Source organism: Ambystoma mexicanum, chromosome 7q (genome assembly GCF_040938575.1).
Source record: "Ambystoma mexicanum isolate Mex_15411 chromosome 7q, UKY_AmexF1_1, whole genome shotgun sequence".
In the NCBI taxonomy this organism is placed as follows: Eukaryota; Metazoa; Chordata; class Amphibia; order Caudata; family Ambystomatidae; genus Ambystoma; species Ambystoma mexicanum.
The window spans coordinates 60,271,391-60,298,771 of record NC_090941.1 but is presented as its reverse complement, the minus strand read 5'-3'; the positions used below and the strand labels follow the sequence as shown (position 1 = coordinate 60,298,771).

Below are 27,381 nucleotides of genomic sequence, written 5' to 3'. Positions count from 1 at the left end.
CAGTCTTCTAAGACCTTTGAGGGCACCCCAGCGACGGGGCCCAACATAAGGCAAAGCACTGCGAGCCGGGCTCCTCGGCGGCCAGGTCAGGAACAGCATCCCCGGCCCCTTCAACCACGCCAAAGCTCCGGGTTGGCAACTAAGAGGAAGTTGGACCACCCGGGAAAACTTCTGGAGAGTTCTTAGGAGTCTGAGGTGGGAAGCCTCAGCCGTAGTGGTAAAGGGGATACCGGAAAATACGATGCCGTCACTAAGCCTTCTCAGATCCCTGAGCATGCAAAAAGGGGGGGGGGCCCAAGGAGGCCTCGGGGAAGGCCATACTCCAAGGCACAGAAGTTTCTTCTTTGGATTAGGAAGACCAGGTGTCCATTAACACAATCCATGAGGACGTGGAGGATGACGACAGAAATGCCGCCGACGACGACGCAGGGGCCTAGTACGCCTACTGCTCCAACTCTGCCGAGAGATGTATCGCTGGACATCATTTCGACCCTGCACACGTTGGTGGCATAAATTCAGAAAAAGATGCCTCCGGCACCGGTCCCAGTGGCCCCCGGACGAGCCTCCAGCGAAAAAGGGGAAACGCCACTCAACACTGCTGCATCAATCTCCCCGCCCGTGCGTCCCCCTCCCCGCCCCCCTTTGAGGCACCCAGAAACGGGGCACGGTGATAATATTGTCACAGCGACCACATTGTCACGGCGGGCGGATCGCCTCAGCCGAGGGCATCCCCACCGGATGAAGTGGGGTTGTTTCATGCCATTGTCGCCAGACCGTCCGAGCTTTTCCAGCTAATGTCTGGGGAGACCAAGAAGTTTCCTTGACCAGAGGCCTAAAGGAAAACAATCGTGGTGGTGCCTCTCCTGGATATTGTTTGGGAGGAAGGACTGGCCCTGTTGGAAGAACCCGGCCACGGCCCTGGCCAAGAGGGATAGGCTGGTGAAAAAGTACATGGTGCCCGCACCCAAGTGCTTACGGTTGCAACCATCACCGGACTCTGTGGTGTCAGCTGCTGTGAGGAAGAGGTTGTCTAATCCCTCGTCACCGTCCTCAGACTCTCCGGACAGCGAGTGAAAGAAGTTGGACTCCATGGGGAGAAAAAACATCGGAAGAAACATCCGAAGAAAAAATCGTGAATCAAAGCCTGATGCAACCTCCTGTGCCCGGGGAAGCCCTGCTGCTGTGCTGACCTCCTTTTTCAAATCGACAGAGAAGCTACGTACGGAACGACTTCTCCCCTTGGGCTGGTGCGAACAACTGGCCCGAGACAAACTCGTCTTTGGTGCTACTTGAAGCAGCAAGGAGATACTGTCCCTTCCTCTCTGCAACTTAGTGCTAGAGATGTGGGATTGCTCTCTTGAGTCAACGGAAATGCTCAATGTTACAGTAGATACTCGAAGCAGACTCCAGCATGCTGTGCACAAATAGATGGTCAGTGTCCCGCAGAATTTTCAAGCTGTCGGTCTTTCTGCAAATAGACCACTTGCTACACACCAAAATGTACGAATGTGACGTTCTCCTCTAATATTGGTCAGAGAAATCCCTGTATGCCTTTTCCTCAATGACTCTGATTCTGAGGGGCCTTCGGAAGTTCATAACATAGGTCAACTCCTTTCTGATATTGGTAGTACTAATCTGGTGTCGCATGTCTGGTATTCAGCTTCCAACTCTCAGATGGAGGCATATTTCTGGTACTCGTTCGTGAGCATAATCTCCTTACTCCATTGATTTATTAGAGATCTTAGATCGTAAGATGAGAACCTGGCACTCGTGTTAAGCAAAGAAATATTCTATTTGGAAGCAGTAAATAAGCAAGTGGCGTTGCTTTTTCTGTTGGGCTCTTGACAAAATGTTTTACCCTCTCTTGGCAACGTTGCATGTCATGGTTTTCATGACCTACTTAGCATACACAGTGCTTCTCGCAGATTCCTATAAGCTGTGCCGTTTGTCTTCCTATCTGAACTCTACTGAGAATATTGGCTTTCATCATTATGCTCCTCAGGTGGGTATTCAAACTAGTTCTCGTCTAGATAATGCACAGACCTATTCAGCATATGACTTCACCAGATCTGTAAATATTGTCCTAAAAGACTGCTTTTCTTGTGCCTGATGGTTTTGCCACCAGGAAAGCAAACTGCCTGTCCCCTCTTTAAAGGATCAATACATGGTATTCATCAGGTACAAGGAGGTTCTTGGTGCATTGACATCCTTTCATCCCTGAGTGCCTTTCTGACTTGCATCTAAATTCAAGGATTATTCTTTCTCTCTTCATTTCCAGACCACATACTTGTACAGCTAAGGAGACACTACATAACCTGTATATTTTAAGGGCTCTGAACTGGCTAAGTCTACCTTACCAAGTCAATCTTTTTTGCTTCCCTTGTTCCTATGAGCTGCAAGATATTTAGTGCCTCCAAGACTTCATGCACATTCTACAAGAGAAAAGGTAGCATCAGTGACTTTTCAGAGACTGGCCCCAGTTTCAGAAATGTGTAGTAGATTCACTTAGGCCAATACACCTGCTTTTTGCATACATCATTTGTCCTATGCTTTCTTTTGAAGTTGGGCGTCTTTTGGCCAAGGAAATCTGTGTAGCCAAACATTTTGAATCTGGTTGGCATAAGCTGACAATACTCTCTGGGCATAGACTCAATTTAATCTGGTTTGCAGCCAGGTTAGGAAGAGGCGGTCCCTTTAGTCCTCTCCCTCCATCACATCACTCAATCGTCTGTCTCGACAAGCATATGCTTTGCGGTTCGGTTACTCCCTTTTTTGATGTTATAAATCCAGTGTTTTGGCACCTTAAGTGTTATTACACTTGCTGGTGGTCTTTTTTAAAAAAAATGTCCTTGCATGTCATCCTGCATTCCTTAAGCCACTCCCAATGTAAGATGGAAACTTTGACAAATGTAAGTTGCTATTTTATCCTCCTTTTTGAATAGTTGAATGGAGGAGAAGTCTCTAAGTCATCTTGCCTACCCATTTACTTCTAGTTTCTTGTTGGGAACTTCATGTACTCACCAATTTTTAACCATGTAAGTATTTTTATTTTAAATTTAAATGAATGCCACATTTGTAGGGTGGGAATTTTTTGCTTGCTCTCCAAACCATTTAGCTGAAGCACTTGATATGCGATGACCCAACCTTTAATGATATTGAATACGACGCTCTGTTTATAGGGGCATTCTGCATTAACAACTCCCAATTATATCTGTGATATTCCCCTTTCTTTTATTTTTAAGAAACCCCAGTGCATAGTGGATCGTCTTCACCTATTACATTGACGCCAAGCAAAGATGGGAGTACAGTGTTTGCTGGGTTTGGAGGTAGAAGAAACAATGAGTTAAACGAGGTAACGCATGCATTAGTTTTGATAATGAACATCTTGGAGAAAAATCATTTACAAATCTGACATTAAAAAGGCAGTTACTATGTTAACCCTTAATAGCACATAAAATTCACCACCTAAAACCACTTATCTTGGCAGCATGGCATGTTTGTCTTTTCAGAGGCTGAAATATTCCAGACCATTGCAGACGACCGTGGGCAACGTATTGCACCTCCATTTGATACACTTGACTGACCCTTACTCCTTCAAACTCTTTTGCCTTGGCTTACATGATACTGTCCATACCAGGTGTGAGGGCACTTTTTCTTTTTGCAACTTTCCTTCCATTGGTTTGAATGGAACCTCTAGCATATCCATCTATGCTTTGGTATCCTTGCTGTTAAACGTGACAGTGTTTGTATGATGCCATGCTGCCATGCTGTACGGGATGCTCTGCTCTGATCAATCCACACATTCACATAACCAAAGAATCAATTTACTTGTAGAGCGGCATTAAAGCACTGTTTAATTTTTCTGATCTTTTTTCAGGTATTATCTTGGAAACTAATGCCAGAAAACTATGCACAAAACGATCAACCTCATCCTCCATCCTACATTTATGGATCACAACATTTGTTGAGATTATTTGGTAAGAAATACGCTTTCCCATTGTTTTGTGTTAACGGTTTCCCATTGTGAATGTACTCGCTCTAATGTATCCTTTACTTTAAATGTTCTTAAGTAAAGCCCTTTTGTGTATGGTTTTGAGGACAACACATTTGTTAAATATTATGTATTTGAAGAGAATGAGAAGGAAGGAGAATAGAGCAAGGGAGGAAATGATTGAGAGGGTGCCATTGATAAGCCAGAGGAAATATGAGTGAGAAAGGTTGAGTGTGAGAGGTAACAGATAGTGTGTGTGAGAGGAAGAATGAGAGGGCTTAGAGAGTGGAGGTGAGTGGGTTGTAGATAGAAAGGGGTGGGTGGAGGATTTGAAATCACTGCAGCTGCGACCAAAGCTAAAATGGAGGGAATTAGAATAACCTAAATGTGATTGTGGAAGTGCAGAAATATGGGCTGATTGTTAAAGTACAAATCTGTAATAAAAGGCAAGGTTCATACCAGCAGAAAAACATTCTAACTCCTCGCTGCATTACCTTTCCAGGAGGAATTGGCATGCAACACTCCAGGAAACGGGCTCCACCCATGTCCTGAAACTCGGGAGTTCTTACTCCCCCCCCCCCCCCCCATTTTACATACTCATCCATTCTCCTGTGATCCTGCGGTGGCCCCCCTGTGCGCAGGACAATTAATGGTGGCCCCAAATTTACTGCTTGGTTAATTTGGCCAACTTTAAAATATACAATATTCTCCAGCATGGGGTCTGGCATGGATTCACATGCTCATGAATATTCCCTGTCGTCAGGCTGGGAATCCTCGGTAAAGAAAAAATCAGTATCCGTTTAGTTTCTGATCTGTTTTTCTTAGTAGTAACCAATCACTGGTCTCTGGGTCATACTGCCCCCAGCCAATGACTGCCCTCTCCCTAAACCCCTCTGCTGGCAGCCATCCTCAGATTTTTACAGCACTTTCAAGTGTTGGGAGTCCTCGTGCTATAGCTCTCGAGGTTTTACTGCGTTTTATCAAAGAGTTTAATCTTTTTTTTTTTTCGGTCAATCGAGCCTCAAGCTCCACCGTTTCTACTTCCGATCAATGGGGACCCGTTTCGGAATTCTCTATGCCCCTCAAGGGCAAAGTTTCGTTGAGTTACTCTTCTTGGAGGATTCCAGAAGATCTGAGGCCTACCTCGTGGACATGGCCCAGGACAAGGGAAGCTCGACGCAGGTATCCAAGCTGTTCAGGAACTGCCCTGGATGCAGATTACAGAATGTTTTCAAGGAGGATGAGCATTCGAGATGTCTCTACTGCCTTCACGAAGACAAAATGCATGTGGAGAAGGACTGTGCGTTTTGCTAGAACTTGTCGGAACGGACTGGCTGGAGAAGGGCCCAGCAGGTTAGAAGAAGTCCGAGCAGTCTTCTAAGTCCTGTGAGGGTGCCCCGGCACCGGGGGCCCAACAGAAGGTAAAGCACAGCGAGTCCGCGGGCACCGGGAGCGCTGAAGGGTCGGGCATCTCGGCTGCCAGGCAGGGCGCACTTTCACCGACGCCATCAACCACGAGCCAACGCTATGGCTGGGGGAAGAGAAAATCCGAGAACCCGGGTAAGCTTCTGGAGATGCCCCGGTCGATCTCGAAGGAATCAGCCGAGGGGGAGCGAGGCGGTGACCCCCCTCTCATCCCCCTCCCAAGATGAAGGCCTCAAGTGCACCCAAGGTGGTGAAGGCCTTGATTCATATGGCTAAGGCCTCTATCGAGGGAGTCGCGGCGGCCCTGGCGAAGCCTGTGGAGGCTACCCCAGTGGAGGCGACCTCGGGGCCCAGAGTTTCCCTGCCACCGCAGAGGGAATCCTCTTTTCAGCCCATCGATAAGACCCCGGTGGAAAAAGAGGGGGCGGCGGTGGCCGTTACGGACACAAATACAGCCTCTGAAGATGCTACAACTACAGCAGCGACGGCCGTCCTTTCGGTCCTCAGGAGGCAAGTCTCCCTGTTCTTCCAAGGGTTACAGCGGAAACTCCTTTGTACTGCCATCCCTCCTGCTCCTCGGCCCAAGAGACCAACGGGGGCTGTTTGTAACGCTCAACTGATTCCCGCAGAGGCGCAGGTCTTGACTGGGTGAATGCCGTATCTTCAAAGGTGATGTGTAACACACGGTTGGCTCTTTGGGCTGGACCTCTGTGCACTGTATGTCTGACTCGAAGAGTAAGATGTCTGCAGATAGAAAATATGGGATTAATGAACTGGGGTTATTGGGTGCCTCTCTCCTCTTCCCTTTCTCTTCTCCTGTAGAACCCCAAAGGTTAACGCCCTCACCTTAGGTAAGTGAACGCCGAGCTCTCCATCTGCCTCGGGGCAGGGTGCCGTAACCAGTTTCTTCACTGGATAAGGGTGCAGGCCTCTTGACCTCAGAGGACTGCTGTCCGTCGTTAACTGCACGAACGGTAAGTTTTGGGCACTTCAAATGTCTTAAAAGTCTTTTGTAATGATATCTCTTGTTTTGCAGGGTTCCGGCGATGGCGGATGGCGGGCTGATGAGAGTTGAGGATCGAACCCGCGTGAGGAATAGAAGCGCCTGGAAGCACGTAAGTAAGCGCTTGTAGCCTGCTTCACGATGCGCACTAACTGTCCCTTTTATCTTGCAGGTACAAGTTCGGAGCTTTAGAGAAGCTGAAGGGTGCTGGAATACCCACTGGATTCGGCGTGGGAAGGAGTAATGGCACGTGAGTAATAAAGTTGCCCAATGTCTTTAAACGCACCTTCTTTTGTCTTTCAGATGCGGGATGCAGCGCCGAAGGCCTCCGGAGCGTGCGAAGAGCTGATAAGCTTTTGTCTTTCAGATGCCGGGATGCAGCGCGAGGCATTGGTGACAGCCGATGGACCAGGGAAGTGATGCGCTGCCACTGAAGACCGTAGTGCTAACCTGTTCTTTCTTTGTCTTTACAGGTGCTGCTGAAGACTGGATTCCAGGATGGTAAGCCTTTGTTCCCTTAGGCCCAGGATCAGAAGCAGAAGACACGATGAGCGTTGATAACGCAAAGCAAGATTCATCCATCGGGTGTGGTTTAAATAGCCTCCTGTAGTGCTTAGGTGTCTCCTTCCACAGCCTCGCCTAAGAAAAGAGTTCCTGCTTTCCAGAAGAGTTCCAGTGTTCTGAACCTAGGGAGTGGCTCCTGCCCCACCCAACAGGAAAAGTAGTCCCAAACAGAAGAGGATCAGGGGCTCAACTGGCAGGTAAGTAAGCAGCATGGTCTGCTGCAGGTAAGTCCACCCAAGCATTATGAGCCCGGCGCTTCCAGCGCTGGGACTGGGCATCTTTATGAGCCTGGTGCCACTGGCGCCAGGACAGGGTCCAAAAGGTCCCAATTGGGACTGGCTGGCACTCGAAACCGGGGTTATGGGTCTGCTTCCAAGGGAGTCGGGCAAGTCCTGATCTTTTGGAAGCAGAGATCATGACACTGTTGCAAGGCTTTTGGAGGATGACGTTGTTGTCGCCAGGGAACCTAAGGCGGCCTGTTGACATCCAAGCAGGAATTAACCGTCCATGACGTCTGGCCCCCACCCGTGCACCCCTGTGGGAGGCCAGCTGGTGAACTTCATCAGTATGTGTAAAACCATCTCCACCGACCTTTGTGTGCTGGATGCTCTCGGCCACTGACACATCCTGGAGTTTAAAGGACGTGTCCCCAAATATCACTGGTGGCCTGTCAGGAAAACCACGTCCCTCAGCTGCTGCTGGAGGTTCGGGCCATGCTAAAGAAAGGGGCAATAGAGCTTGTCCCAAAGCGGCTCCGAGGCTCCTGAGTACCCAAGGTACTTCCTCGTGAGAAAGATGACCGTGGGCTGGAGGCCCATTCTCAACCTTCGGCGACTAAACCAATACATCAAGTCCCAGAAGTTCCAAATGGTCACTCTTCAGCACGTGCTCGGTCAGCTCAAGGAGGGAGACTTTGTTGTCGTTGGACCTGGAGGATGCGTACTTCCACATCCCAATTCACAAGGGACACCACAAGTTTCTGCGCTTTGTCGTTCAGGGGAAGCATTACCAATTCAATGCACTTCCCTTTGGATTGAAGTCGGCGCCAAGGGTCTTCACCAAGTGCCTGGTCCCGGTGGCTGCACATCTGTGACTGCAAGGGATCCACGTCTACCCTTACTTGGACGACTGGCTCATCCGGGCCACCTCAAGGAGTGTCGCCATCAACCACCCGGCGAGGACCGCCCGCCTACTGCCAGATCTGGGGTTCTCAGTGAATTATACAAGTCCTGCTTTACGCCATCGCAGGACGCGCTGTTCCTGGGATCCCAGCTCAACACGGTGTCATGCCTGGGCTCACTGTTGGAGGAGAGAGTGGCGGCCATCCTTGGCAAGGTGCAACGGCTGCTCGCTCTGAAGATCGCCACGTGAAGGCCATGAAGTCTCTTCTCGGCATGATGTCGTCATGCATTCATCTCATTCCACTCTGCAGGCCACGGATGCAACCACTGCAGGAGTTCCTCGATGCCCATTGGATTCAAGTGTCCGGAAGCTTCCAGGACAAGATCGCTCTCGACGAGGGGTTCCGTTGGGCGATAAGATGGTGGGATGTGCGCTCTCATCTGACCGGATGCACGGATTTCCAGGCCCCACCACATCAGGAGACAGTAACGACAGACGCCTCCCTGGAGGGATGGAGAGCCCACATCGGAAGTCTTCACGCCAGAGGCCTAGACAGGAAAAGACATTGCACATCAATGTTCTGGAGCTACGGGCGGTGTTTTGGGCCCTCAAATCGTTCCTGCCATCCCTAAAGGACAAGGTGGTGCGGGTCTTCACGGACAATACCACCACAATGTTTTACATCAGGAAACAAGGGGGCACCAGGTCCCCAGCACTCTCCAAAGAAGCGCAGGATTTATGGCACTGGGCTGTCGCACAGGGGGATGTTCCTTATCCCGTTTCATCGGGCAGTAGTAAAGAACACGGTCAGACTCCCTGAGCAGGGAGCTTCGCTCTTGCCACCAGTGGGAACTTGAGCAGGACCTAGTGGGGAACCTCTTCCTCAAATGGGGCAATCCCCAGATCGACTTGTTTGCGACGGCGACGAATACCAAGTGCCAGAGGTTTGCCAGCAGGGGAGCATGGGGAATGCATTCACATTCCCTTGGGAAGGCCTCTTTCTTTATGCATTCCCTCCGTTGCCATTGTTACTTCAGCATCATCAGTCAACTCAAATAGTGCCGGTGCCGAATGATCCTCGTCGCACCAGCGTGGCCAAGGCAGATCTGGTACCCGAACCTTCTCAGCATGTCAGTCTCCACCAGTTAAGCTGCCAGTTGTCGCGGATCTTCTCGCTAGGGAAGGAGGCGCCATTCTTCACCACGATCCAGGGTCTTTGAACCTGAAGGCCTGGCTCCTGCAGAGCTAGAATTCGGTGGCTACGATCTCCGGGCTGACTGCAAAGAAGTTCTCGCCAAGGCTAGCGCATCGTCTACTTTGAAATGCTACAGGCTCAAGTTGAAGAGATTTGCTATTTGGTGGTGTTCCCAGAAGATCGACCCGCTGAGGTTCAAGGCTCCTCGGGTACTTCCATATTTGCTGTTGTTGGCCAAATTGGGGCTGGCCCATACCTCCATCACGGTTCATCTGGCGGCTATCTCCTGCTACACCAGATCTCCAGGACGACCATCCTTGTGGTCGCACCAATTGGTTGAGGAATTCGTCAAAGGACTATTCCGCTCGTTCCCGCCGTTGAAGGCTCCGGCCCTGGTATGGGAGCTCAATGTGGTGCTTACTAGGCTCATGGGAGTTTTTGGCGTGGAAAACTGTTTTTCTCGTGGCCATCAGCTCTGCACGATGAGTGGGGGAGATCCAGGCCCTCTCCTGTAAACCACCTTACTTAACTTTCCACGAGACGAGTGTGTTTTTGCGGATGTACAGCTCCTTCATGCCCAGGGTGCCGTCTGACTTTCATTTAAACAAACCCTTGGTGTTACCTGTTTTTTTCCAACGCCTTCATCGCTGGCTGAAAGGACTTTGCACTCGCTGGAAGTGGCTAGAGCGCTTGCGTTTTATGTGGCCCGCATGAAGAGTTTCCAGAAAACCTCTCAGCTCTTAGTGAACTTGGGTCCTGTGAACCATGGGAAGGCCCTCTCCAAGGCTTCCATCTCCTGGTGGCTCTCCGGCTGTATCACCCACTGTCGCTGGTTGGCAAACCGATAGCTGCTTTGCCGTCCGTGAACTAACTCTACCAGAGTGATTGCTGCTACAACAGCGTTCCTGTCTGGTGTGCCCCTGTTGGACATCTGCCGGGCTGCAACATAGAGGTCGACGCACACCTTCACAAAATTCTACTGCGTCGACGGGGATTACAGGTAGGAGTCCAGAGTCGGCCAAGCAGTGCTGCGCAACCTGTTTGGTGAGGAGGTAAGAGGTGCTTATGTTGAGCCTTGCCACCTCCCGTGGTTGTGCATGTGTGTACTGCTATGTATTTGTTATTCATGAGCATGTGAATCCATGCCAGACCCCATGCTGGAGAAGAAACAAGTTACTTACCTGTAACTGTTGTTCTTCAGCATGGGTCTGGCATGGATTCACATGCGAAACCTCCCACCTACCACTCTGCAGCTCTTCTCTTGGTCCTACTGCCACTTTACGTGCTACCAAATCTGAAGATGCCTGCCAGAGGAGGGGCTTAGGTAGCGACCAGTCATTGGCTGGGGGCAGTATGACCCAGAGCTCAGTGATTGGGTGTTAGGAGAAAGACAGCTCAGAAATGAATCAGATTTTTTGTTTACCGAGGATTCCCAGCCTGACGACTGGTAATGTTCATGAGCATGTGAATCCATGCCAGACCCATGCTGGAGAACAATTACTGGTAAGGAACTTGTTACTTACTCGATTTCGCATGGTCTTTCTCCAATTCTTTCATCGGCAGGGGGATGGGGGGGGATTTTGCCTCATAGCTCCCTCATGACATTAATTCCCAGGTACCTTAGTGGCCCCAAGCTCACCTTCATGCCCAGAGGCGAAAACCACCCCCCTTCGTCGTCGGGCCTTTTGTCCAAGGGAAAAAGGACTGACTTGCCTGTGTTTATTTTGAACCCTGCCAAGCATCCTTATTGACCAATCACATCCACAGCCGCCGGGACAGAGGTCCACTGGTTCACCACTTGTCGGAGCATGTCATCTGCGTATAGACCCAATTTTAGTCAACCCGCCCACAATAATCCCCTCAAACTGCGGATCCTGTCTGTCTCTGGGCCAGCGTTTCCAGCGGCGGCACAAAGAGCGTTGGGGAAAGTGGGCACTCCTGCCTGGTCCCCCTCCCCAGGTGGAACCACCTCAAGTATCCTGTTAACTGCAACGCAGGCCCTCTGCGAAGAGTAGATTGCCCTAATACTAAAGAGTCTCTTAACCAGCCCCAGTTTGGTTAGGATCACCTACAGGACGTCCCACTCGACCCTGTCGAGGCCTTTTCTGCCTCCACGGAAAGTGTGGGATCACCCTTCATAGCCTGGGCCTCATTAATTGAGTTTGATACTCTGCTCTGTTAGACATTACCCACTGGCCCCTTGGGACCTATCAAGTATGACATACCCTGCATCGCCTAACACTATGAACAACCTTTAATGCCAAACCTTGATTGCAAGCAATCCTTGCACAAAAGAGTCTTGGAATGCTCGTCTTAGAGCGAGACTAGCCAAAATATATGAGCCCTCTATCAGACTGCTGCCTACCCCTATAGGAAGAAGGACCCCAAAAACCTTGCCTGGCCCAACTCCCTCGCGTTTCAAGTCAGCACAAAACTGCCCTTCTAAGACAAAAAATGGCACAGCTCAACACCTCAAACAAAGATCTAACTCCTACCCAGCAACTGCAACTCCCACAAGCCCACCTATTAAAGGAGCCCTGTAAACTCTAGATCTCTAGTAGCACATTCTACGGAGATTGCCGACCTGAACCTGAGTGATAATCTAGACTTCCTCGACATCACCGATACATGGTTGCACGCGGCAGCAGGCCCCGTTCTTATGCTAGCAGTCCCTGATGGCTATACGATCTTGAGACAAGATAGACAAGGAACTAGATGCGAGGCATTGCCATTATTTGCAAATGTAGCCTTTCTATGAGATTAGCCCCCACCTACGACATCCATTTGTGTGAAGCTCCTTCAGTGAAAGTACCTCTGATTAACTCCCAAACCCTTAATATCCACTTGATATATTGCCCTCTGGGCCCAATTGGGACTTTTGAGGAAGATATCAATACTATTCTCTAGTAATCTCAAAAGTTCATCACAAGTATTACTACTAGGTGACCTCAACTTGGGTTTGAATGACCCTTCAGACCAGTCTGCCTTGGCAACGGCGGACATTCTAACAGAACTTGGCCTAACCCAAAGAAGTAAAACCCCTACCATAACAAAGGTAGAATACTAGATTGGGTGGCAGACTACAACTGCCATGCCAATATCCTCTCCATTTCACCGATATCCTGGACCGACCACGACCTATCAATTACGCTCTCCACCAATAGACCCCCTGCTACACTTGCCCCCATGGCTCTACCCACACTAACTCGAAATAAAAATTACATTGGATAGACTTATCCTTGCCATTCCCCCTACCCTTAATTCACTTCTCGACAGCACTGACCCAGAGAGCCTGGTCGATAAGTACAACAAGATCATGGCCTCCTCTTTGGATCAGATCGCCCCACCTTAAACTAAGATCAAGCAAGTCTAAAAACCACTTAAACAAATGGCTTACACCATTCCTAAAAAATCTAAGAAAACAAAAAAAAACTGCAAGGCTGCTTGGAAACTACTCCAGTCGGAAGCCAACAAACTAAAGCTCCCCAAACTATCATCCCTCTATAAAAAGAAATGTGTCTTGCTAAACGGGAATCATACAACAACCGTATCTCCCAAGCTAACTCTAATATGAAACAATTATTCACCATTCTCAAAGAACTAGAGACTCCCATCGCAATAGCGATACCTGCACCAAAGATAAAAAATGGTGCTCAGATATCCAACATGCACTTGCCAATAAAGTATCTACTCTACAATATAAAATATCCCCAGAAAAATCTTCCTTAAATGACCCACCTTTATCTAAAATATCTGCAAACACAGTTGAAGTCCAACCTACCCGATTTAACTTTTTCAAAGTATCTATCATTGAGGTGTCTCTCAAACCATCCAATTGCCAGTGTGACCTCTGCCCAGCACAGCTCATCAAGGATGCGGCTCAAGACCTATTGTAAAGAATGGGGGGGGGGTTTCTGTACTTCTGCTCTCTATATGGTAGAGGAGAGACCCAGAGTACCCCAGCCAAGATTCTCTATTATTGGTACGTGGTCGAGCAATCGAGGCCTAGCTTCTCAGGAGGTGATGCAGGCTGGTTCTTAAGTACAGTGTAGTCCCCAATCCCCCACAAAGCAATGTCCACACACTGTATTAGTTAAAACAGTCTTTATATAATTAATATTCAAGGTTATGTACACTATCACAATAACTCACTTTGTGCTCAGTAAATCAACAATGGTAAATTATATACAGTTCTAAAGTGGTACCACAATTATCAGATCTCATTAAAGTGCATCAACTATACTCTGGTCAAATGTCACACAGATCATTTAATAAAGGCAACCAACAATAGGCATAGGAGGAAAGCAGTTGGTTAGAACAATGGCAGAATACTGGCCCCTATCACTAGACACAGTTCTTTGTGGATATTCCCCCCCCACCCACCTGGGCAACCTGTAAATAAAGATATAACACAAGCCCTGTCCATATATTGTTCTATAAGTCTTATTTCCTTCTATAATGTTTCTACCCCCCCCCAATGTACCTGGTAGAGCAGAGTTCTTCGAAGAGGCTTCGATGGATCCTTCTTGAGTGACTCCCTTTAAAGCAGGAGCCACGGATCGTCGAGAGGCGTTGAAGAAGGTGAACTTGGCGTCGATGAAAAGTTCGAGGGTGCCAAGCCCACGGCGTCGATCCAGGCGGTGCTTGTCGGCAACGTCCTGCGAGGATGAGGTGTGCAGGGCACCTCGGCGATTGATAGTTCAGGACCGCAAAGAGTTTCTGAAGAACTGTGGCCCGACAAAGGCATTGAGTCGTCCGTCTTTGTGGTCTTTGGGTGGCGGGAAACCAATCCTTCGATTCAACAGTCTTGGGCAAAGGAGCAGGCGGCTCCGGTCGTCGGCAGCACACCATCAAGCGGTCCCCTCTTCTGGGCAACACGGCTTCAACGGGCCTCCAGCGGTTACAGCGATACTCCAAACCCTGGTCGACGGCAATGGACTTCGACGGCATTGATGTCAGGGTGTTTCACTTTGTTCTCCTCGGTGGTCCCCGTCTCCGGTCGGCAGCCTTTCGAGGGTCTGACTTCCAGGGAGCTTCGGCGAAGGTTAGCAGTGCTCGATGGTCCCTCGGAGCACGGTAAGAGGGTGCCTAGCCAGATCCTCTCTCGGATCAGTCCTCGACTAACTCGACAGCTTTCGGATCGGGTCGAAGCAAATGCAGCAGCAGTTCTTCTTCTTCCAGCTTGGCGTCGAGGATAAGCAGTTCCAATTACTCTTCGAGTGTCGACTCAGCTTCTGAACACTTTCCAGTGGTGGCAGGTCCCCAGAAATACTATTCTGTCTCTCAACCACACTGCTGGGTCACACTCAGCAGCCAATCATACAGAAGGGCATTCATGCAATCAGTCAGCCAACCAGGCATACAGCGCATCCAGGCCATACTCCTCCCTCTCAGACACTCACAACAAGGAAAGTGGATTGGGACAAGTACCCAGCCATTCAACACTACATACTACATACATGCCAGTTTTGGGCAGGGCTGTCTCAGTCTGTCTCTCATCCCCGAAACTAGACATCCACAACAAGAAGTGCATATTGGTCACACACTCCATTCACCGAGGTCCCACCCACAGGGTGTACCCACAACATACAGTCACTGGCAAGGCTGCAGCCAGTCTGGCCTTGGCTTCACAACAACACCATATATGGAACTTCCACCCAACAGCCAGTCAGAGGGAAGGGACAGAGTCGGGGCTTCCCAGGACTTTGGGAAAACAAGGTAACGGGCAGTAGAAAGCAAGTGGCCACAGGGGCCATCTTGTTTCCTACCAGGAATCAACTGATTCCAATGGCAGGGCTTGGGTATCCCAAAATGGAGGATACTCGGCGCACCTGTCAAATTCAGCATGGAGCTGCCACCAGCCCATACCCTGCTCTGTGGGCCACACACAGGTGCCCAAAAACATAAACTAGGGGCATAGGGTTGCACCCCCAACCATGGGTGCCATAAGGGTATCCCATGGGTCTGTACACCACACCAAAAACAGGAAGTGCTGCACTGCCAGGAGTCCCACATGGACTCCTGGGCAGAAAACAATACAGAACACAAATGAAAAAGGACTACAGGACAAGGACCGGGAGGCCCTGTCCCTCCAATGCATTTCCAGCATCACACCTATCACCTTTCATATGCAAGCTGATCAACACTTCCTTTGCCACCGGCACTATCCCAACGAATCTCAAAGAATCATGGGTACTTCCACTTTTTAAAAAAAAAACAGTAGACCCGCTAATACCTACCAACTATAGGCCAATTACAACAGTCCCCTTTCTCCTAAAAATACTAGACAAGGTGGCCTACACCGAAATACAAAAATATTTGGAAGCACACCACCTGTTAAGAGCTAGACAAATCAGGCTTCCATCCACAATATGGAACAGAGACTGCCCTCATCGATCTCAAGTCAATGAGCTTAGAGACCATGGCAAATCTGCTCTGCTTCTCCTCCTGGACGTTTCAGCGGCCTTTGATTTGGTGGATCATACAATTCTATGTAACCATCTCGACTCAGCAGCACACTTTTCCAAAGATGCCATAACTTGGATTAGATCCTTCCTAAGCAGGGAACAAGGAGGGTCTTTGCGCCTTCAGCAGTGGCAGACCCCACACATATCACCTGTGGCGTGCCACAGGGGTCCTGCGTCTCGCCCACATTGTACAATATTTTTACTAAGCCCCTTTTCGATGATCTGGACCATCTTGGTATCACCTACACTAACTATGCAGATGATACTCTGATCCTCCTCTCACTTTCTGGGGATTATGACAAGGATTTGGCCTTGGTGAATAGTGTGTACGTCATCATTCAGGCATGGATGGCCATGCACGGTCTATGCCTGAATGATGATAAAACAGAACTCATTATCTTTGGTACCCCTTTCAACCTAAAAAAAACATGGACCTGACTAATCCTCCTTCGTAATTGACGGTAACTGCATCAAGGTAGCACAGGAGGTAAAAACCCTAGTGTTTTTACCTTGACTCTACTCTGTCCTTCTCCAAACAGGTCAACACGTTGAGGGCTTCCACGGCATACACATGTAAACTCATTAGAACTGGTAAGCCATTTCTCTCGAATAACAGCTGTACCATCCTGGCTAGAACCCTCACCCTGTCCCGTTTAGATTATTGTAATGCCCTATACATAGGCTCCAATAAATCCTACAAAACAATGCCCTGATAGCAGCCCTAGGCATTTCCAGAAGAAAGCATATCTCTAAGAGTAGACCACAGAATAACTGGCTCTGGACCAATGACAAAATCATGCTTAAAACGATGTCACTCACCCATAAATCTCTTAATAACGCCGCTCCAATCTACCTCTCTGAGCGATTCCACAAACAGACATCCCTAAAACCAACTATATCAGCAAATAGGTACGGCTTGTCCATCCCTAAATTCAAACTATCCACGATCGGAAGCAATAGTTTCCCTGTCAAAGCAGCCAAATTATGGAACTCCCTGCCCCCTACATTAAGAGTTGACCAATCCTACCAGAACTTGGGAGCTAACACCATCTCGTGGTTGAAATCTACTGACCATTAACTCACACCTGTGTAACTGAAATGTATTACAACTGAAATGTAAATGGTAACGCCCACCTGCTACCCCCGTGGCAGGAATCTCTATTCTGTGTACCATGCCTATATTTGTAAATATTTTGCATATTCTGCTCTTGTAATTATGTATCTCACTTATGTTCCACTACCCATTACCCCCGTGGCGGAAACTTCAATTGTGTGAATGATGCCTTGTAATATCTGTAAAGATTTGCATACCATGCTAAGTAATGTATGTCACTTTTTTGATTCATTGTAACTAAGCTTTGCATCATCTTGTAACTGCTGTGCCATGATACCCTTGGGTCTGGTGCGCATTACAAATAAACAATCAAATGGAGTGTTTTCCTCATAGTGTTTGCACCTTGGCGTCGACCCTCAAACCCCACTTGGTCTGAGTGTACAAGTCTCGGGAGATGTTCCTCCAGTCTTGCAGCCAGTACCCTAGCATAAATCTTGGCATCTATATTAAGGAGCGAGATTGGACGGTACAATCCACATGATCTAGGGTCCCTGCCCTGCTTTGTCATCACAGAAATTAGGGCCTGGACAATACGGTGCCCTCCATCTGTCTAGGATATCATTGAAAAGTAGTGTCAGGAAGGGGGGGGAGGACCTGTGGAATCAGAAAAATACAATATTAAGGCTTTTACACCATGCAAAGAGAAATACACCGACACAGGCTTGTAAAGATTCCCAGAATCTTTATTACAAAACTGAACAGTTACCAAACAAAGTACACAAATAGCTATGTGGCCGTCAATACATCACAGAGACCACCAGCAGGGTTCAATGTGAGCAGTGAGCAGGATTTGCTAGCTGGACATCAGCGTATTTATGCAGTTTGTTATAACGATGTCCAGCCTCTTACAAGTTAATCATGTACTGGGCTAGGGTTGCGCCAGGTTCGTTTCCTAATTTACATATCTCGTGCATGCGGTTTACTTCAACATATTTACTAACATACACTATTATTCTCTAAGTTTTACTTTACACTCGTTACATATTGCTTTAATACAGATCAAACAGATGTTTCACATATCGTGTTTTGGAGAGCGTTATTGTTCTTGTATACTTGTAGGTTAACATCGCCGATTCAAGTAACCCCCTGATCCCGAGGTCAACGAAGGACAAGGTCTACATGACCCTAACATGTAGCCTGAAGGCAGGTTGGACATTAGCTCCCCTACAGAGGTTGGAGAGGTTAAAGCAAGAACAAGAGAACACAAGACGGCCATTTTGGGCCACAGGGTGACTTTGCACAAATAACTAAAATGGCGGCTTTAACCTAAAATGGAGGCTTGATTTACACGACCTTGCAATACGAATTTCCTCGCAAAGCGACTGGGCATAGGCCAACATATACAATGAGGACGAAACAATATTATATCAGTTCTAACAGACCGGTGAGAAGGTTTTCTAAACGCCTGGGGTGAAACCATCCTCAGTAGGACGCCTACGGCCTTTCTGGGCCGGAGGCGTCCTATGGCCTTCTGAATTATGTTAGTCGTAATTGGGGCAATCAGGACATCTGAGTCCCCCTCCGATATGGATTGCAGGGGGCCCCCTCAAGGTATGCAGCAATCTCCCCAGTGGTGGCCTTCCCTTCACTTCTACATAGAGCCACATAAAATGAGGCAAATGCCTCCTGGATCCCCTCCGCTGTATTCTCACTATTTCCCCTTGCAGCCTCTACTTCCGTGACCCATCTATCTGCCCACTGTTCCCTCAGCCTTGCAGCGAGAAGAGCGTCAGCCTGATCTCCTTTTTCATAGAATTCCTGTTTTAGAAACTGTAGGTTCCAAAGTACCTTTCCTTCCTCCAGCAATTTCAACTCCTCCCTCAGACCCCTTCCGTCCAGAATACGGTCTTCCCTTTCCGCGGGAGCAGACTGAGCCCTCCTCTCCAGTGTGCTTATTTTGTCCGTAGCCCTTTTTCTATTAACGTACGTTCCCTCTTTTTGCGGGCCCCCTCCCTGATCAGCAAGCCCCTCCATGTAGCCTTTTCTGCATCCCATTCCATCCTCCTACTCACTTCACTCGTGTCATTGATGGGAAAGAATTCTTTAATGCTATTCTCAGTCTTCTCTGAAGACCTATTCGTTACAGCTCCAATTAGACTTTCTTCGGTACAGGCCTCCCCAGTCCATGTCCACAGACTCCAATCATGGTCAGACCATGAGATCGGGTGGATCTCAGACTCCCTAGCCATATCCCAGAGATCCCTGGTGACATGCAGATAGTCTATCCTCGTGAGAGTGCCATGTGGTGCGGAGTAGAAAGTGAATCCCCTCTCGTGTGGGTGAAGTTGCCGCCATATGTCCCCAAGGCGGTGCTATTCCCAACTCTGCATCCCCTTGTTTCTGGGGTTCCTGGTCTCCCATCTGTCCGGTCTGCCTGTCCAGCCTTGTGTCCATCCAAACATTGACGTCCCCACCAAGGATAAGATGCCCCTGGGCCTTGTTTATCTAGGGTTCTTTGCAGAAATATCTGCTGACCCTGAATCGGTGCATAAACCGTTGCAAAGGTGACTTTTATTTTCTTGATCAGGGCAGATCTTGCCTCTGCATCTGACCAGATCTTAGTTACTTCAATCCTTAGCCCTTTCCGAACCAGAATCCCTACCCTTGCCTTTCTGACAATACTAGACCCCCAATATTCTCTTCCAATATGCCCCAATGCATCCTCCTTTCGTCCCCTTTCTGGTATTGGGTTTCTTGGAGGAACAGAATGTCAGTACCTGACCTTTTGAATTCCCTGGCAACCAGAGACATCTCTTGGTAGGGCATTTAAGCCTCTTAACATTCAATGTACACACTCAGACTTGTCCCCCATCACAACCCTGACTCTGTCAGCCATAATCAATTCCACTGACCAACATGACCCTCAGAATAAAAGCACTCCCCCTTTCCTCGACTGACAATTCCACTCCAACGATGAACAAAACATGAGCATTTGTATAAGAACTAGGTCCCCTAAAACACTGTCCCCACCGTCTTCCCTCCCCGCCCCCCTCTGCACCCAGCCCTTCCCGGTTACCATCACCATGTGAGTCTGAACCACCAAACCAGCCCGAAATTCCGGCCTTCCGACAGAACAACTTCAACTCTGTTGCCCCCAACCCAGCCCCAGGACCGCTACATTGCCTCAGAGAATTGCACACCTTGAACCTCCCCCCCAAACCCCACAAGTTGACTTTTATATTACATTTCATGCAGTGTGCAGTCCCCCTGGGTGTGCCTCGGTGGTCAGGCCCATAGTGCACCCTTTCCAACCGCCCTCTCCGTAACACATCTGGGGGTACATTCAGGATGTATTGGGAGGGGTCGAGTTCAGCTTCATAAACTTCCTAGAGCCCGGGATTCTTTTCCTTCTCCTGACCCTTAATGCGCCACCCTCTGTCGCCATTGTTCTCTTCTTGTGGGCCCGGTACTGTTCCTTTCTCCGCTAGCAGTTCCCTGTGGCTCTACGTATTTCCTCTTCCATAACAAGCCTGTGTCTCTGGCCATCCAGCTCAAAGGAGATGGAGAATGGGAATCCCCATCTGTAGCGCACTCCTTTACTGTTAAGCCACTTTGTCAGGGGGAGGCACAGCCGCCTCTTTGAAAGAGTCGGAGAAGAGAGATCCTGGAAAATAGTAACCTTCGCCATGCCCATCATCCCCGCTCCCCTGCTCTGTCTTCTCCAGAATTTTGAGCCTGTCGGCTAGTGGTGGAATCATGCCAAGACTGATTTCAGGCCTCCGGGCAGGCCGCCAGCTCTGTGGGCCCTATTTTTGTCTCGTCAATCGAATCATCTTGGAAGAGTAGTTTTGTAATCTCATATATAATTTGCCTGAGATCTCTTTCCGTCTCCCCCTCTTTTTTCCAGGACACCAAAGAACTTCCTCTCACGATTCTCAATCGTCAATTTTTAGCACCGTATCATATCGACCTCTCTCTTCTCAAGTTCACTCATCCTACCATCCATTTGGGTCTCCAGCGTGTCCAGTGAGAATTGATTATGCTCCACCTCCTGTAACCTCTCTTCCATTTTGTCCAGTCTAACATTGATCTTGTCAACTTTGCCCCCTATATCGGCCCTCATGCCCCCGATTGCCTCAAGTAGTGAGGCCATGTCCTTTTTCGTTGCCATGGAAACCTCTCCTCCAGCCGCCATCTCCCCCCCCCCCATCCCCCAACACGCTATGTGCTCCCCCAGCCCTGTCCTGAAACGCCAAATCCGTTAGTCAGGATCTGAAATCCATACAGGGTCATACGCCACGAGGGAACACTCTGGCGTGGCCTCACCTTTCCGTCTTCCACCTTTTCCTGCTGGGGTAAAGGACCAAGCGAGAAACCAGATGGCTGAGAATCCCGTAGCACAGTGTCGGTGTGTGTGGGGGGCGGGGGCGGCGAGTCTGTGCTGTGTCCCTCGCTAAGCTCCTCTGGGCTTTCCTGGTTGTATCGTGCCGTGTGACCCCCAATTTGCTCATTTCACGCTTTTACATTCGCACTCTGCCTCCTCTAGGTGGTACGTCCCCCTGTGTGGGGGCTTGGTCTGGGGGGTGGCACACGTCCTGTAGTTAGGGGCCACTCACTCAAGTCCTCATGACTATCCAGCTGAAGGTCACCCCTGCTCGGGAGTTTTGCACCTTTCCTACAGCACCAATTGGTGGTTCAGGGCTCCCTCGTGCCACCCCCACCAACCCGGGCGACCGCATCCAAAGTTAGGCCCTCTGCCCCGGGGGCCTCCGCCTTGCCTCTAGTTAAATTAAACTTAAATCTGAGCCCCCTGTCCGAGCTGCCTCCACAGCAATAGGTCCCAGGGTGTGCTCTTTAACTCAACCAGACTTAGGTTTCTAGGTCTTCAGGCACGTGGGCCCGGGTCGAAGAGCCAGGCACACGCCCCAGGACTGGGTTCCCTCAACTCACTTGTCACCTTCCACAGTCAGAGGTCTGGTCCTCCACATCCGCAAAGAGCCTGGGTAGTTCCTCAGTGTTCCATGTATCCCAGTGGAAGCAGTGGCCTCAGATCCCATAGGGCGCTGGGGGGCTCGGTACACCAATGCTGGGCCCGCACTTCTGCTTACAGCACATTATCAGTGGGCCCTTGGATCTGTGTGGGGGTTGGGGGGGGTCCCTGCTCTCCCTAAGCCCTTAGAGGAGCCCGTCCGATCTCTGTGATCACTGCGGCCCAGGCTGTCCCTGACTCTCAGATCTTTACGAGCTCTAGTTTCCTGCAGGGCACCGGCAAGGGGGGGGGGGGGGAGGGACTCCTCACCTCGTCCTCAATCACGCGCCTCCCGGTCTCCTTTGCTGTGCCCCTGGCCCGGAGAGGCGGGCACACACGTCAGACCTGGGGGCTCACACCTCTCCTCCAGCCCCCGGGGGCTCCGTTCCAAGTTCTGTGCCCCTGAGATGTCCCTCGGTGCTTGCTTGTCACTGTTGGGAGCCAGGGTTCCAAATCCGGCACATGGAGGTGCTTTTGGCCCGCCCCGTGCACACTCCTTCCCATGTGCCTTGTATCTTTGTGCCCGAGTGGGGTAGGGGGCGAGCCTCCGTCCCTCTTTCCCTCGTTGCTTTGGGGTGCCCTTCAAGGGGTATTACCCAAATTGACCTTTTACAATTTACCTTTTGCACAATTGACCTAGTTATAGTGGTCCTAATTGACCTTCTGCATAATTGACCTTTATATTATTTTAGTTATTTTATATATGTATTGGGTTGGTTTTGGGTTATAAATAATATAAGGGGATTGGGGTGGAGGGCTGCAGGGGGTTTTGGATTGGGTTTCCCCCGCATATATGTCCTAATTGACCTTCTAAATTAGGTCAATTCTCCCCAGGTCAATTTTGAAAAGGTCAATTAGTATACAACCCTTCAGGCAAAGGGGGGGGAGCATGACCTGCCCCCAACTTGAATATGCACCCACACTCCCACGTTAGCAAGCTCTGCGCCTCCCGTCCCGAATTTCTTCTTCCACTCCAGCAGTCTCCTTATGTTAGGCTCGAATTCCACTTAAGGAGCACCGATTTTCGTCGGGTTTCAGACCTGCCAAAGCCTGCTGGTTCAATGGATCAGTTCCGTGTGTCCTCCAAGCACCACAGGGGCCATAGATGGGGGCAACTGATTTATCTAGGGGCCTGGGTGACAGAGGAGCGCAATCAGGTTACCTCCATCTGTGCGCCCGCTGGTGGCTGTCCGATCAAACTGAATTTTAATCTTTGTACGCAAAATGCAAATGCTCACTAATCCCACATTGGCGGCAGCTACCCGCCCCAATGTGAAAAAAGGGGTTGGGTGGTAAAATTAAGGCTTTGCCTCATCCTCTTAAATTCTGTTTGTAAAACCCCCATTGTTAGGGAGAATTTTCATTTCTGTGCCAATTTCCTTTAACATTTGAGACCGCCCACTCTGTTGCTGGACGCGGGGCTTTTTAATTTGAACTCCTGAGTGAGTGGGACTTTTTCACACTCTCTCATGTGTTTTTTTTTTCTTACTAGGAATTTAGTGTTTCTTACTGTTTCATGGAGTCTGGAAAACTCCATAGGCAATTTTTTTTTTTTTTTTGCATTGTGACACACCACCTTTTGTACAATGCAACTGAAAAGTCCCTTGGACGTCTCTTAATGTGCAACTACATTTGATTGGGTGAACTACTGTTCTTAAGAATAGTGCGATGACTCCTGTCTGTCTTAACTTTTCTTTTATGGGTCCAGCACACAGCACCCTATGTGGAGTACTGGTGGGTTAAATAGTAACTCCTTTATCCCACTTCTCATGTAACATTCTATTACACTAATTAACTTGAATGGCTGGTTGTAAAGACTGGAGGGGGGGGGGGGGTTGTACTCCTGCTCTCTATATGGTAGAAGAGGGGCACAGAGGACCCCAACTAAGATTCTATATTGTTGCTAGCAATGGACGAGCAATCGGGGCCTAGCTTCTCAGGAGGTGATGCAGGCTGGTTCTTAAGTACAGTGTAGTCCCCAGGCCCCCCTCAAAGGAATGTCCACACACTGTATTAGTTAAAACAGTATTTATATAATTAAAGTTCAAGGTTATATACACAATCACAATAACTCACTTTGTGCTCAGTTAATCTACAATGCAAATATTTACAGTTCTAAGTGGTACCACAATTATCATCAGATTTCAGAGCAGAGTTGGGAATAGCACAGATTTCAGTACTGTACTCTGGTTAAATGCCACACAAATCACTTAATAAAGGTAACCAACAATAGAATAGGAGGAAAGCAGTTGGTTAGAACAATTGGCAGAATACTGGCCCCTACCGTTAGTCACAATTCTGTGTGGAGATTCCCCGACCCCCCCCCCCCTCCCAACCTGGGCAACCTGTAAAATAAAGATATACTACAAGCCCAGTCCATACAATGTTCAGCTTCAGTTTCAATGTTAGTTTCAACTCCAGCTTCTGAACAATTTCTAGTAGTGAGGGGCCCCCAGATAAACTAGTTGATCTCCCATTCATTCTGCTGGGTCACACTCAGGCAACCAATCACTCAGAAGGGCATTCAGCAGTTGGTCAGCCAATCGGGCAAACAGTGCATTCAGGCCGTACTCCTCCCTCTCCGACACTCGCAACAAGGAATGTGTATTGGGGCAAGTACCCAGCCATTCAACACTACACACTGCATTCATACCAGTTTTGGCAGGGCTGTCTCAGTCATTGTGTCAAACACCAGAAACTAGACATCCACAACAAGAAGTGCATATTGGTCACACACTCCATTCACCCAGGTCCCACCCACAAGGTGTACCCACAACATACAGTCACTGGGAAGGCTCTGCCAGTCTGGCCTGGACTTCACAACAACACCATATATGGAACTTCCACCCAACAGCCAGTCGGGGGGGAAGGGACAGAGTCAGGGCTTCCCAGGACTTTGGGGAAAAAAGGTAACAGGCAATAGAAAGCAAGAGGCCACAGGGGCCATCTTGTTTCCTATCAGGAATCGACTGATTCCAATGCCAGGGCCTGGGTATCCCAAAGTGGAGGATACTCAGAGCACCTGTCAAATTGAGCATGGAGCTGCCACCCGCCCATACCCTGCTCTGTGGGCCACACAAAGGTGCCCAAAAACATGCACTAGGGGCATATTGTTGAACCCCCACCCATGGGTGCCATAAGGGCATCCTATGGGTCTGTACACCAAACCAAAAACAGGAAGAGCTGCACTGGCAGGAGTCCCACATGGACTCCTGGGCAGAAAACAATACAGAACACAAATGAAAAAGGACTGCAGGACAAGAACAGGGAGGCCGTGTCCCTCCAATGCATTTCCAGCATCACACTGGTGACAGTGGTTTCTTTTTTTTACTACTGGCTGATTCCTCAGCTGCAGTACAGCACCCAAAGGTGACCATTTTCTCAAAGGCCCCGTCGCCTTTTTTTGCCATTTCTTGTCAGTTAGTTCCTTCTGGGATTTTACTCTGTTTGAATCGGGTTTGAGTCCTTTGTGCATTTTGCCTTTGGCGGGCTTAAGCCCGCCCAGGTTTTAGTGTGCCTGGAAAGACGGGAGTTGTTGGCGGGACCCGATACTTCCCTTTCCTTTGTCTGTCAGTGTTTCTGAGTGAAACTAGTTCTGATTGGCTGGGTGTCCTAGCACTGTCCATGAATGGAAACTTGCTTAAAAGGTGAATTTTTTGAGTCGACCACTGGAGTACAACATCCGACGAAGAGGTGAAGAGACGCCAGCAGCACCCACCTGGACGGTGAAGTGCCCAGTGAAGCCATGCAGCTGTGCTGGCCCTGTTTTTGGTTTGACTGGGAAGACCCGTACGGGATGACTTTCTCCCTTGGCCTTGTGGAACCAACTATACTTGAGAAAAGCTTAATTTTGCCACAACTCCCGACTTGCTGTGACTTTCCAAGGCTTGAGAATCCATCCCTAGGCACCGCTGACCATTATCGAGTGCATTGTCTTAGGAGGTGCGAATCTGGCCAAAACTTTGTGGGCGTCCAAAGGACCCTACAGCAGGAGGACATCTTCATCCAGAGCCCCCCCAGGACCAAGGGATCAAGTAACTTCTAACGGGAGCTGTTCGTTCTACATTGGCGCAGAGAAAAAGGTGCCAAAACAACAAAAAGCCGTGGAATCAAGGAGAATCCATTGCTGCAGAGTCCCTCTCTCGAGTGCTGCCGCATAAGCCCGCCAGGCGTCCTCCCTTTCATCACCATGACCAAGGATCAGGAACCAGGGTCTGCATACACTGCAACAGGAAGGCATCCAGCTGCAACAAATTCTTCAGTTCACAGGTACTGTGGGTCTTAGTGTACATCTACCTTTTGCCAATTGTGGTGCTTCCTATCTTGAGGAGTTCTATTTTACTCTTTTGAGTTGCCCTCAACTCACTTGCACTGGCCTCCCATCTTTTGCTTCTTCAAGGTGGCTCCTCTTGAGCTTCTGTGATTTTCTATTTTGAACTGCTGACTTTTTAAGATCATTTTCTAAGAGCGCATCAGAACCTGGAACTAGCCCATTGACTTTGGCTGTCCTGGCTCCCTGAAGGTCCCCCCTTTATGAACCTCTTGGCTTTGGCAGTGCTTGTTCCCTTACAGGTTTTAATTGTTGAAAACTATTATTGCTGGTATAAAAGACTGCCTACATCTCTCTGGGGGACTCAAACTCTTTTTCTAAGTACAAAGCATGTTCTGATCTAACTAACTTTCCCTCCTTATAACTCAATATTGCAATGGTGATCATGTATACATTTTTATTAATGACCTCAAATGACGTCGCTCAATGTGCTGGAATGTGTATAACATATGAAAAGTTACCTGCTTTATTGCCCTTGTTGAATTGAATCCTAACTTTGGGATTAATGTTACTAGTAGTTGCTGCTTTTTGAAGATAGTTTAAATATCCTTGTGTAAATATAAATAAATATTTATTTTCCAGCATGGGTTCTGGCATGGATTCTCATGCTCATGAATATTCCCCGTCAGGCTGGGAATCCTCGGTAAAGAAAAAATCAGTTTCAGTTTCGTTTCTGAACTCTTTCCTAACAACCAATCACTGGTCTCTGGGTCACACTGTCCCCTTCCAATGACTGCCCTCTGGCAGCCATCTTCAGATTTTTACAGCGCGTTCAAGTGTTGGGAGTCCTCGTGCTATAGCTCTCGAGCTTTTACTGCGTTTTGCGATTTTTCGAAGAGTTTTGCTCTATTTTTCTGTCAATCGAGCCTCAAGCTCCATCGATCCATCACAGAAAATTACCTTACCTTCTTTTTACCCTCCTCACGCTAGTAAGGAAGAGTTAAGGTTGCATAGACTGGACCCAAAAAGGGCTCTCAGTTTCTACATTTCCAGATTGGCAAATCTTAGACAATGTGACCAACTATTTGTTGGGTATACTGGACACAAATTGGGCCTTGGAGTGTCTAAACAAATCCTATCCAGATGTATAATTCTAGCGATTCCGGAGTGCTATAAATTGGCTGTAAAAGAGCCTCCAGATGGATTAAGGGCTCATTAAACCAGGGGCATGGCAACTTCCACGGCTCTTCAGAGGGGTGTC

The 27,381-nt window shown here is 48.9% G+C and overlaps 1 protein-coding gene across 1 annotated transcript in view; it reads left to right on the top strand.

Annotated features, from left to right (window-relative positions):
• MSL3 (MSL complex subunit 3) overlaps positions 1 to 27,381 on the top strand; it is a 263,983-nt gene that overhangs the window by 157,342 nt on the left and 79,260 nt on the right. The window contains exons 10-11 of the mRNA XM_069640759.1: positions 3,243 to 3,352; positions 3,878 to 3,977. Coding sequence (XP_069496860.1) covers positions 3,243 to 3,352; positions 3,878 to 3,977 — 210 coding nt within the window. The remainder of the gene's footprint in view (positions 1 to 3,242; positions 3,353 to 3,877; positions 3,978 to 27,381) is intronic.